Source organism: Odocoileus virginianus, chromosome 22, assembly GCF_023699985.2.
Source record: "Odocoileus virginianus isolate 20LAN1187 ecotype Illinois chromosome 22, Ovbor_1.2, whole genome shotgun sequence".
Taxonomy (NCBI): Eukaryota; Metazoa; Chordata; class Mammalia; order Artiodactyla; family Cervidae; genus Odocoileus; species Odocoileus virginianus.
The window spans coordinates 25,288,930-25,301,374 of NC_069695.1; the positions used below are offsets into that span (position 1 = coordinate 25,288,930).

At 45.3% G+C, this 12,445-nt stretch overlaps 1 protein-coding gene across 5 annotated transcripts in view; it reads left to right on the forward strand.

Moving 5' to 3' along the window:
- Nucleotides 1–9,905, forward strand: part of LAMA3 (laminin subunit alpha 3) — a 246,512-nt gene extending 236,607 nt beyond the window's left edge. For all 5 annotated transcript variants that reach the window (XM_070452750.1, XM_070452751.1, XM_070452752.1 and 2 more), the window contains 6 exons: nt 1,614–1,754; nt 4,424–4,583; nt 4,696–4,826; nt 6,927–7,020; nt 8,453–8,572; nt 9,312–9,905. In XM_070452750.1, the coding sequence (XP_070308851.1) occupies nt 1,614–1,754; nt 4,424–4,583; nt 4,696–4,826; nt 6,927–7,020; nt 8,453–8,572; nt 9,312–9,457 (792 nt within the window). In that variant the 3' untranslated portion in view covers nt 9,458–9,905. The remainder of the gene's footprint in view (nt 1–1,613; nt 1,755–4,423; nt 4,584–4,695; nt 4,827–6,926; nt 7,021–8,452; nt 8,573–9,311) is intronic.
- The last annotated feature ends 2,540 nt before the right edge of the window (nt 9,906–12,445 follow it).

A 12,445-nucleotide genomic window follows, 5' to 3' on the forward strand; every position in this document is an offset into this window, starting at 1 on the left:
AGTGTTCTTCCAGGCAGGAGGGCACGAGCACTGGGAGAGCACGTGTGGTCAGAGGCACCGAGCACCCCAGCATCTCGGCCGCAGAGACTCCTGCACGTGCCATGCACGGATGTCATCCTAGATGCCAAGATGGGCTTTCCTCTCTGCTTCTTCAGATCCTCCTTGCCTCACAGCTCTGTGGACTGCTCCTTGCTTGTTCCCATCCTTGCCCCCTGGACCATGTCTCTCCTTCAGGACAATTTCCAGGTCTCCAGACCCTTCTCTGAGTCTGGAATGCTTTCTCTGGAGCACAGGTGTAAGGGCCCACACCCTCAGCATCTCAGCTCTTGCCTAAAGGCATCCCGGGGTTAAAGAAATGCAGTTTAAGGCAAGTGTGTACATGCATGCTAAATCGCTTCAGTTGTGTCTGACTCTTTGTGACTCTATGGACTGTAGCCCACCAGGCTCCTCTGTCCATGGAATTCTCCATGGCAAGAATACTGGAGTTGGTTGCCATTCCCTTCTCCTGGTGATCTTCCAAGTCAGGGATCAAACCCAGGTCTCTTGCATTACAAGCAGATTCTTTACAATCTGAGCCACCAGAGATGCAGGGTGAGGCAGGCCCAGGTCATTTAAGCACTGGATTAGGTGAGGATTTGGGATTTTATTCTGAGTCTCTGAAGCTTTTAGAGAATCTAAACCTTAAAAAAAAAAAAAAAAGCATTACATGATCAGCTTTATCTTTTTAAAACCCTCTTTAGCTGAAGCATTTATAAAGGAGCAAAAGTAGACCAGACGGATGCTGTTGCCTTTGGTTCAAGAGACCAAGGTGGAGGGGGAGAGAGTGGATGTGTCAGAAGGCAGAGCCCAGAGGGCCTCTTGACTCCTCTGGAAAGAGAGGAGTCAAGATGGAGTCCTGTGATTTTGGACCAGCATTGGGGTCAGTAGTGGAGATGAGATGGAGAAGATGTGGGGAAGGTGGGTGTGGCTGGGGAAGAATGGTTCTGTTGTGAATATCCTTTGACTGAGTTGCCTGTCTGACATCCAAGCCCAGGTGTCAGTAGACAGTGGAGGCCAGCAGTCACAGCTGGGCATCTACACTGGGGAGTCATTAGTGGATAGTCTGGTAGCCAGGAGGTGGCAGAGTCCACACCAGAGTCCAGGGATCCTGACTTTTAGCAAAGAGTTGAAAACACTTGCTCCTCCTGTTAGACAAGAAGTAGCCCTCCGTCTCTTCTCCAGGACCCCTGCTCGGAGGAGCGTGTGGCTTTCCCTGTCTCAGCTCTGCACAAACTCTTCCTTCCCCTGCGTTGCACGGATGTGTGTTTATTTATGATCCTTTGACTCTTCAGTTATTTGTCTTTTGTCTAAGTTTCCAGGCCAACTATTTATTTTTGTTCACTTTTGGGAATCTTTTTTTAGTTCATGTTTTAAGCTCACTCTGGTTAATATCTAACATAATCTCACATAATAAGGATGATGAAAAACACTAGGGAAAAAAATCTCTGATTTTTTTCAAAGCTACTTGAAGGGACAGAAATATTAAAAAAAAAAAATTCCTGTGACCACTATTAAACTACAATGCCAGATGTTGAAGGTAAGAATACAGTTAACTTATTTTCTTTATCCTTAAGGTGACATTTGGGCAAGATGGAGGCAAGGGGCGCTTGGTTGTGGATGGTCTGAGGACCCGGGAGGGACGTCTGCCTGAAAATTACACCATCAGCCTCAGAGCACCAGTTTACCTGGGATTGGCTCCATCAGGGAAACCAAAGGTAAATAGGGATGCTTCAGAGCCATAGATGAGAACAAGTCACCTTCAAAGTTTTATAAGATATTCAAGAGTATCAAAATTCTTTAAATTATTTTAAAAACTGAATCTGTGTTTTAATGTTATTTAACATGTTATAAGATAAAATTATCCCAAGAACCAAACTTGGGGAAAATTTGGACTAAGGAGAAAGTCACCAGTCTGTCTGTCCCCAGAAGGAGGGGCACATGCCTGGATTTGTCAGGTTCAAAGGCTCCGATGGGGCTGTGGCCACAGGGCTGAGCTCTGCGGGTGCCCCTTCCCTCGTCTCCTCCAGGAGGCCAGAGCGCTCACTGCCCTGGTTACTTGGGGTGGCCAAACTCACCCATCACTATTCTCCCAGATTTGCCCTTTTTGCTCGTAAAGTGAAGATGGGCCTGTCAACAGCTCCAACCCAGACACTGTCTTCTGACAAATTCGCTACCAGACGCTCAGCCCCTCCTGCCCCTTCCCTCTCCACGGGCACCCATTCTGGTGTGAGGGAAGGGATCAGATTCCATTCTGGGCCGGAAATGGGCATAATTAAAGCAGGGCACTTCTGCCAGAGTGGGTTCTAGATGGTCAGGCTGACCTGGCCTTGCCTGTGATGTCTCCACAGGGCTCATCCTGGCCCACTTGAGTTTTACACTGGGGTTTGGGCCAAAACCCCAGCCAGTCAAAGTACTGTTTTACTCTTTGTATATAGTAACTGTTATATATGTATCATAAGTAATATGTAACATAATTTATGTATTATCTACTACATTATAATGTATAACATATAATCTCTACATATATAATGTATACTGTATAATCTATACACATATAATGTAACACATGTATAATGGATAACATGTTAATTGCTAAGGAGGTTACTCACTGCTTGTTTCCCTGCAACCTCTGTGCCTGTTTCTCAGAGAAATCACAGGACGGGGTGGCAATTCAGGGGCACAATTTGGATGCTCTTTGACTTGGATAAATCACACTCAACATCCTAAAGTCTGAGACAACCAGTCGCACCCCACTTACAACATCCTTTACATGCAAGGTCCCATTTGCAGCCTTCGTTCACCCCAAGGATGGAAACCACTGGATCTCCCTCCTCCACCTCCTTTCAAAGGGCGGGCAACATCCAGTCCCCCAGTGGCTACCTCAAGACACACAGCATCTTTGGAGATTCCGAGTTAGGTTATGGCCTGTCCTGGAGGCTCTGAGCATCATGTCAGATATAAGCTCATCATTGTTTATGACAGCAACTCTGAAGAAACTAGAAATTTCACAGGAGGCCCAATCAGTACTCTGTTGTTGACGCCGATACCACATGCCTCTAGAATGCCATGGGATTCCCTTAAAATGATCATGTCATGCATCTGTCATGTAGGATGTCAGAGTCCTAAAGGCATTTGCTCCACAAGAGTGCTGAGGGATTTTATTCAGCGATTTATTAACTTTTTGGAGAATTTTGTGGAAGTTCCAGCTCCTCTCCCCGGGAAGATGCACTGGACTTCTGATATATAATTTGAGGGATCAGAGAACCCCAGAAGCTCATCCTTAGGCCCCCAAGTGAGGAGCCCTTGTTCCAGGCCCGCTTTGGGCAGCTGTGGGGCTCCACGCAGGCCGTTTGATCCCATCCCTTGAGTCTGATCTTAACCCCTCCAGCATTTGTGATTCATTGATGGTGCACTGGGCCTAACAATGTAGGAGCTTTTTTACACTTTATTATTTTGGGAATGTTTTGGCCTCTTTTTTCAGTCAGCTGCCCTGCCTTAAGCTATCACATGGGCTTATGAAACTCTAAAGTATTTTGTACCTGCAAAGAGATAGGGAGATCTGTGAACTGCAAGGTGGAAATTCCCCCTTGTTGCAGCTCTGATGGTGGCCTGGGGTCAAGTCACCCCCTCTATTCTTTCTTCTTAAACTTTTTATTTTATATTGGTGTATAGCCAATTAATAATGTTGTGAGAGTTTCAGGTGAACAGGATAGGGGCTCAGCCATACATATACATGTAGCCATTCTCCCCTAAATTCCCCTCCTATCCAGGCTGCCACAAGACATGAGGCATATTTCCATGTGCTATACAGTAGGTCCTTGTTGGTTATCCATTTTAAATATAGCAGTGTGTACAGGCTCATCCCAAAGTCCCTATCTATCCCTTCCTCCCAGCAGCCATACGTTTGTTCTCTTAAGTCTGTGAGTCTCTTTCTGTTTTCTAAGTAAGTTCATTTGTATCATTTCTCTTTAGATTCCACATATAAGGGATGGCATACAGTTTTTCTCCTTCTCTGTCTGACTTACTTCACTCAATATGACAATCTCTAGGTACATCCATGTTGCTGCAAATACACCCCCCTCTATTCTTGATTCCACACCAGGTAGCCCTCTCCACCACCCCTGCTCTCTGCACCAACACCCCTTGGTTTGGCAACACCTTCAAGCTTTGACCACCCACGAGACACCTGGTATCCATGTTTTCTGGCACCGTGGAGGGAGCCAGAATGGACCAGTCAGGCCCACCTGACTCTTGGAAGCAGGATGGATGGATCCCTCTCCTTCCTGCTTTTTTGAACAACTGCCCTCGCCCTTGACCTTGGCTGCTTGTGCATTTCCGGGAGCTGTGGGTCATGCCGTTTGCTTTCTCTTCTGCTTGGTTGCAGAGCCTCCCCCAGAACAGCTTTGTGGGCTGCCTGAGGAACTTTCAGTTGGATCTGAAACCCCTGGAAACCCCTTCTGCAAGTTTTGGGGTGTCTCCTTGCTTGGGCGGCTCTTTAGAGAAAGGCATTTATTTCTCCCAAGAAGGAGGTCATATCATCCTAGGTAAGGAGCAGTTTGGAAGCATTTCAATCTTCATAGCCTTGATTCTGAAGAACTTTTATCCTTTTCCTTGAATTATGATGGGTTACCTATTTCTTTAATTTTCTTTTGAAAGCTAACTCTGTGTCACTGGGGCCAGAATTTAAGCTTGTTTTCAGCATTCGCCCGAGAAGCCTCACTGGAATTCTCATTCACATTGGAAGTCAACCCGGGGAGCACTTATGTGTTTATATGGAAGCAGGAAAGGTACGTGGTCCTCTGATGACATGGGAGAATGTGTGAATCTATATTAGAACCACATTCTATTTCTGGAGACCAAGGTAGGTGAGGTTAAGGTAGACTGGAATCTGATCTTTTATTTAAGAGACATAACTTCAGGGCTACTCTTTTGGTTTAGCAAGTAATTTGGTCATCATGTTTTCTGTTCTTCATCTTTGAAGTTGGGCAGATGCAAACAGGCTGGGCTGAATTTCAGCTCCACCACTTAGTTAAATGGCCCTAGGGAACATACTTAACCTCTTTCAGACTCACTTTCTTTATCTTTAAAAAGAGAATAGGACTTCCCTGGCAGTCCAGTGGTTAAGACTGTGACACTTCCGATGCACGGGATGCAGTTTCAGTCCCTGGTCAAGGAACTAAGATCCTACATACTGTGTGGCATGGCCAAAAAAATGAAAAGCTAAATTAAAATGTGGAGAATAATGCTTATACCTGAGGACTTTCGTCCAACAGAAGAGAAGCTGCTGTATACTCAAAACAGTTTCATTTTTCTCACCTCCCCTTCACCCTTGTCACGTGTCTCCTTTTATTCATAAGGGCAGGACCAGGGTTCATGGGATGGATTTTCTCTCCAGCTGTCTACACTGTGTTACACCCAGGCCCATGGCCCTGTGTCCTCTGGGTCAGTTTCAGATTCCCCTGATCCTGTCTACACGGCTCACCGGCCTTTCTGGTCCCTGCAGTCAGGCTGGTCACTGGGTTTGTATCCAGCCTTCCTTCAGCTTTTCCTGGATTCCTTCTTCAGTGTGTGCTTCTGCTGCACCATCCTTCCCATCACTCACAGGCCTACTCCATATCTTATTTCTACCCCCCACTTTTACCTCTTACCTTTTTAAAAAATATTTATTTATTTATTCATTTGGCTGCGCTGAGTCTTAGCTGTGGCATGAGAACTCTCAGTTGCGACATGTGGGATCGGACCCAGGCCCCCTGCATTGGGAGCATGAAATCTTAGTCACTGGACCACCAGGGAAGTCCATCTCTTGCCTTTTCAAAAAAATATCTTTAAAACCAAATTCTTCCAGGAAGCCTCTCTCAATTAAGACCTTAAGGCAGAGATTGATAATAACACCATTTTCTTGTACCTCTATCCTTCCAGTTTATTAAACATGAGGGAAAACTCTCAGGATAAAATATAGTAGCCCAAACTCTTGGATGCTTTTTTAAATTAAGCTGCAGCTTGAAGTGTGAGTGGGCCTCTCTTGGGCCAGAGAAGCGAGCAGCTATGCTTGAGCTGGTGCAGACAAGCCTCACTTTTCATGGGAGGGGTTGGGAAATGCCGCCAGTGAGACCTTCCGGATAGGAAATAATCCGCCCCCCCGAAGCGAAATCCAGACTCAGTAACCTTCCTAACTAACAGCTGTGATGCTGTTTAGTTTAAAAATTGCCCAAGAAGAGGCTACACTGTCTGAGGACCTGCAAATTAAGTGTAAATTATTTATCCACATGCTTATTTCAGTCCTCTCATTTCCTTGACCTTGATTCAGCCCATGGAGGATCCTGGCCCAGAGTGGGAATGTGGGATTCTGCACAATAGCACATTGAGTGCCTGACCCTGGCACGTGCCCAGAGCAAACTCGGTCGGTTAGCCTGCTGAATTCCTTGGATGAGAACCCTCCTGAAGTCCTGTGTTCACGGAATTATATAAGTGGCTGGCCTTTTCAACAGAGTGTAGGCCTCAGCCAGCACTTTTGCCTTCCAAATTTTACATGTCCTCCTAAACAATCCTACTGTCACATACTAATAAATCAGGCAGGTCTTGGAGGCTAATCAGTAACCTTTGAGTCAATCTGATGGGATCGGTGTTGAGGGTCAGAAGAAAGGCTCCTTGCCTTTGGCATCAGGTTCAGGCTAGGCTCTGGGTTTGAAGTTCACATGCCTGAAAGGGATGCTGCAGACAGATGCTTATGAAGCCTTGGCCCACATGTGACCAGATGGAATGGGAGGGGGCACCCATATTTCAAGGGCTCCTGGGAGGTCAGGGTGCAAGGGCTGGGAAGGGACATGGCAGGACATGGGCTCCACCTGCCTTTCTGAAGGAAATAGGAAAATGCATGTGTGTTCCAGGTCACGGCCTCTGTGAGCAGTGAGGCAGGTGGGGTCTTGACATCGGTGACACCCAAGCAGGCTCTGTGCGATGGACAGTGGCACTCGGTGGCAGGTATGATGTTCAGAAGCCTGTTGTTCACAGGCTAAAACAGTCTCCCTTCCCATCCAGACTTGAATGTCCCAACGTGGTCTTGGTTCATCCGTCCATTAGCATTTGACCAGGGTCAGCCCACCAGGCTAACATTCTGGGAACCTGTCCCTTCTCATTCAGCCCCAGTCATATTTACATAATTCTTGGCTCCAGTTCTCCGTAACACTTTGAGGGTTTTTGTTTGTTTGTTTTTAAGGCTAGCAAACTGATAAGCTGTGCTTTTTTCAAGGTAGGATAACATTGTGACTTAGATTTTGGCTCTAAAGTCAGAAGTGACCAAGTTCAGATCTCAGTTTCAGCCCTTACCTATGAGACCTTGGGCAAGCTACTTAATTTCTCTTTATCTTCAGCTTTCTCATCAGCACAATGGAGATAAAAATAGTGATACACCTGCCAGGGTTGTGAAAGTTAACGGTATAATGCATATAAAGTACTTAGCAGTGTCCAATATATACTAAGTACTCAGTAAATGTTTGCTCTTACTATGGTTAAAGTTCATTGTTGGGTTATTTTTTCAACAACTATTTAATATTAATGCCAAAGATTTAGACAAACCACTTGACAGAGAACAGGCATAGCCTCTCAAATGGAATCTGGTATTTTATGAATAACTTGCACATATGAGTTTGGTGATATATTAAACTGTATGGGCTGGAATACCAGGGACTTCCTTGGTCGCTCAGATGGTAAAGAATCTGCCTGCAATGCGAGAGGGCTGGATTCCCTCTCTGAGTTGGGACAATCCCCTGGAGAAGGGAATGGAAACCTACTTCAGTGTTCTTACCTGTAGAATCCCATGGACAGAGGAGCCTGGTGGGCTACAGTCCATAGGGTTGCAAAGAGCGGGGCACGACTGAGCAACTAACACTTTCTTGGCTAAAAGCTAACTCCGTTGCAGTTGGTTAAGGTTTTTAATATGGGAGGAGTTTTATTTAGAGGGTCAAAAGCCACTGTCTTTGGAGTCAGTTTTCAGAAGTCAGTCAATGTCTTCTTGGAAGGAACCAGAGATCGTGGGAAAAGCTTTGGCTTCTGCAGCACAGGAAACCAGGTCTTAAATCCCAGCTCATTCAGTTTATAACAACTCCATCTTGTCAAGCTCCTCAGTGACTGAGGGAGCTAGTCTTTTATCTGGGAAACGAGTGATAATACCTTCCTCACGGATTCATTTTCAGGATTAAATTCTGTCATATATGTGGAAACACCTAAACAGCACCTGGTGGGGAGAAATTAGTTGAATTTGTGTTAAGGTCGATGGAATTCCCTCGAGCAGCGCTCCTTCGGGTCCGACAGGAGTGAGTGAGAAAGGAGCCAGTGTTGACGTGCTGGTGTAGACATCACACAGTGGGCAGGGCTCTCCTCAGCTGATAGATCTGACTGCCTCCTTTCCCTCCAGTCACCATAAAACAGCACATCCTGCACCTGAAGCTGGACGCAGACGACAGCTACACGGCCGGACGACACCCCTTCCCGCCAGCCCGCCCGCTGGAGCGTCTGTACATTGGAGGCGTGCCAGGTAACTCTGTGCCAGCTTCTACACCGTGTCTCTTGTCAAGTCCTAACATGTCCATCTTAACCCAACAAGCGCGACGCGCCCCTCCTCGTGGCTCATCAGCAGGGCACCCGTCGGCTGGCCTGTGTAGACAGTGAAGCCCTTTCTCCAGATTATGGGGAAACCCAATTGCCAGCAACAGACCATCTCCCAGCAGCCCAGGCCCCATGGCTGGGCTCCCTAATATCCCACACTGATGATTTGTTTATCAACCTCTCTTAAGAGGCCACGTGAACCTAGAAGCCTGGTATCATAAAGAATCAGACAAGGACCTCAGAAACTGGTCTCTCCCCCTCCAGGCACTGAGTTATGGTGAGTTATTAAGCCTGGTGGAGCCAGAATGGGGGACTCAGGCAGGTTGAGAGAGAGCCTCGTCAGTCTTCATTGTTTTATGTCCCTCTAGATGGTCTGGTTGTTTATTTTATAGCCTTCCATGACCCAGGAAAAAACACTAGAGCTCGGAGCCACTGTCTATTGATTTGGGCTGTGGAATCTCCTTCTTTGAAAGATGTGAAGAGTAGCCTTGTGGTTGATTTATCACAGCAGCATGTGTGTTGGGTGCCCACCTAAGGCAGGAGATGACGGGGTGGCCTGAGACCTGGGGTACCTTTTGCTCTAAGAAGACTGTTTCTCACTCCACTAAGAATGCATTCACTCCACTAAATATGAATGGTCCATCAAAGGCACCTCCTTTTGCTTTCAGGGAATCTGAAAACCCCGAAGCTTCCCGTGTGGACATCCTTTTTTGGCTGCCTGAAGAATATTCAAGTCAACCACATTCCTGTCCCTATCACTGGAGCCACAGAAGTTCAGGGTACTGTCAGTCTGAATGGCTGTCCTGACCACTGACTCAGACTCCCTCACACAGCAAGGAATTTCATCTCCAGAAGCACTAATGACCCAGCACCCCTCCCTCTCCCCTCTCAAGGTCGTTCTTAACTTCAGACACCATCCGAATGTGTTTAATAGCAGATCTCATTTTTAATTCCAACCATGCGTACCCATCATTTTGGCATTCAGTGCTGCATATATATTTTAAATCAAAATCCCATTTCTTAAAAGAGAATCAACAAATTGTTACATGCTTCTGGTAATACCATTTTCCACTAAAAGTTCAGTGTCTTTTAAAGAACATTATTTTCCACTTGTTAAAAAAAATAAATATCTTTCAAAGCACTTTAAAACTACAAAAATTTTTACATGCGTCAAGATGTTATAATTTCTGGGGTTGAATAAATGCAGCATACTCTTTAAATTATGATGTTTTATCAACATAAAACAATTGGTTTGATGGTCATTATTAATTGTATTAATTCTTTAGCACCTGTTCAGTGTGCTACATACAACACAGTCTTCTACAAATAATTATCAAACACATGCTACTGAGGTACTGTGTGTGCTCACTGTTGGGTCTGCAGTCACATATGAGGAGTAGTTACTTCTTTGAAGGAATATGCAGTCTGACAGAGGAGACACATAATACTCACAAAATGGTGAGTAACAAACTGAGTTAATGAACCTGTAACTACACATGACTTCCCACATACAGTCTGCTACCAGCCAAGTCTAGATTATGATTTTCAATTCCTTGTGGGTGAAAACTTTCTAGTAGAGGAGCTGAGAGGGATGTACCATGTGTACTATAATTAAAACTTTGCATGAGAAGCTAATGGAAGTCAATGGGAAGTAGGAATCTAGTTTTATCTACAAAATAACGAAACCATGCACTAGGCCAATACTTTTACCCAGCACCACTCCACTAGCAAAGAAGGCTATGTAAGCATTTCTGTATCTGCTGCATCATATTTGCTCATCAGGATTAAAATAGCAATTCTAAAATTCATATATAATGCAGTTTCTACCCACCATATCTATGCAGACATGAAATATTCTCCTGGAGAGGTGGCAATGTGCCCATCACAGGAGGTATTCAACACAAGCTGCTCTGGTGGGTCAGAGGTTGAATGTCATGACCTTAAGTCATATGCTTTCGAAAAAACATTGATTTTCATATGAAAACTCCCAGTAGGTGATGAACGCCTGGACACTAAGTCTGCGTAAAGAACATCCATTTTACCTGCCTTTAGCTGGTCTACACTAAATGGCTGATTCTCTTTTCTGGGTTCCTGGTGGTGATCTAACTGAATCTGCAAAGTTATTGCGGATTCAATAATAAGTCATTGATAAATGTATTTTAAAGGGGCAATTGAATCTTCATTAATACCACTGCTTTTCCCTCCATTTTGTATTAGCTCGAAGAACAGCCGTCCATCCGTATTTGCTGAGTATAATCCCAGCCACCAGAAGGCAACAGAGGTTATCACAGATGGAATTAGAGGCCGAAAGCCCTCAGTGTGCCTTTGCTCAGATTATAAATGGGTGTTTTCTGAAAGGAGTGCTACAGCTCCTCACCTGGACCATGATGGGAATGATGTGTAAACTGTGAAGTGCCATACAGATGCCATTGCTGGGGTGAGAGGCTTAGGGACCGGCAGGATCACCAGTGGTTGACCTGTTCACGATGGGTGTGTGGTTGGTGTCATTTTGATCCCGGTGAATGGGGCCTGTATTGGAGAAAACCAGCTTGCATCTCCCCAGGTAAGTCAACCCAGGGGCATCCAGTGACTGTGGAGTGATCCTGTGCCTTCATGGTCTGTCTCCTTCACCATCTCCCAGGGCACCTCTTGACCTCATTTCTCAAGACATGGGGTGGCTGGGTTTTGGCCACACTCCTGATAACCCCACGTCAGAGGACAGTGGCCCCTGGCAGGACATGCTGACCTTCCCATCCTCCCTGAAGGGAAGTAACCTCGCTTCCCCAGAGACCTTTGACTCAGATCCTCTTTCCTCCTTCCCACCCCCACCCAGCGCTGCCCTGCCCAGAACCCCAAACCCTGCCTGCTGCCCTTCCTCACCACCTCATCCACTCCCCTCTCTTCCAGCTCCCCAGTTCTCTTTTCACTCATTCCAAATTTGGGTGGGTCTGTGCCAGCCCCAGAAACACCTGATTCTCAGGAATGAGAACTCAAAGCCAGCATATGAGTGGAAACATTTTTAAGTAATATTATGATACTGAATACAAATGGTATAAATGTTGATTACAGAAAAATTATAGAATTACCCATAATCTCATCACTCAGAATTCTGTTTCTATTTGGTGATGTATCTGTTACTCAATTTTAAATGCATATTTATTTCCTTGCAAAATCATGAAGATACTGTAAGTATTATTATATATATATATATGTATATATATATATATTTTTTTAACTACCTGGTGTTTCCCAAGTCTTTGACTGTGGAACATTCCATCAGATGAATTTACCAAAATATATTTGACCAACAGTTATTAAGCAACTGGCTTGTTTCAAATTTTTGCAATTATAGGCAACACCAGGATGAATAAGTCCTGGAATATAAACTTATTGGTTTTCTTAGGATTAATTCCCAGGTGGTGCTAGTGGTAAAGAACCTTCCTGCCAATGCAGGAGACAAGAGACATGGGTTTGATCTCTTCCCCAGGATTGGGAAGATCCTCTAGAGGAGGGCATGGCAACCCACTCCAGCATTCTTGCCTGGAGAGTCACCATGGACAGAGGAGCCTGATGGGCTACAGTCTACGGGGTTGCAAAAAGTCAGACATGACTTAGCACACATGTAGGCTAAATTCTTAGAAGTAAGAGTCAAAGGATATGAGCCTTCTTGTTATTAGCTATTACCAAATTGCTTTCTAAAAGGTTTTATCCCCATACATCCAAATCTTTTTTTTAACTGACTTTAGCCCCATGCATGCATGCTCAGTTGAGTCTGACTTTCTGCATCTCCACGGCCTGAAGC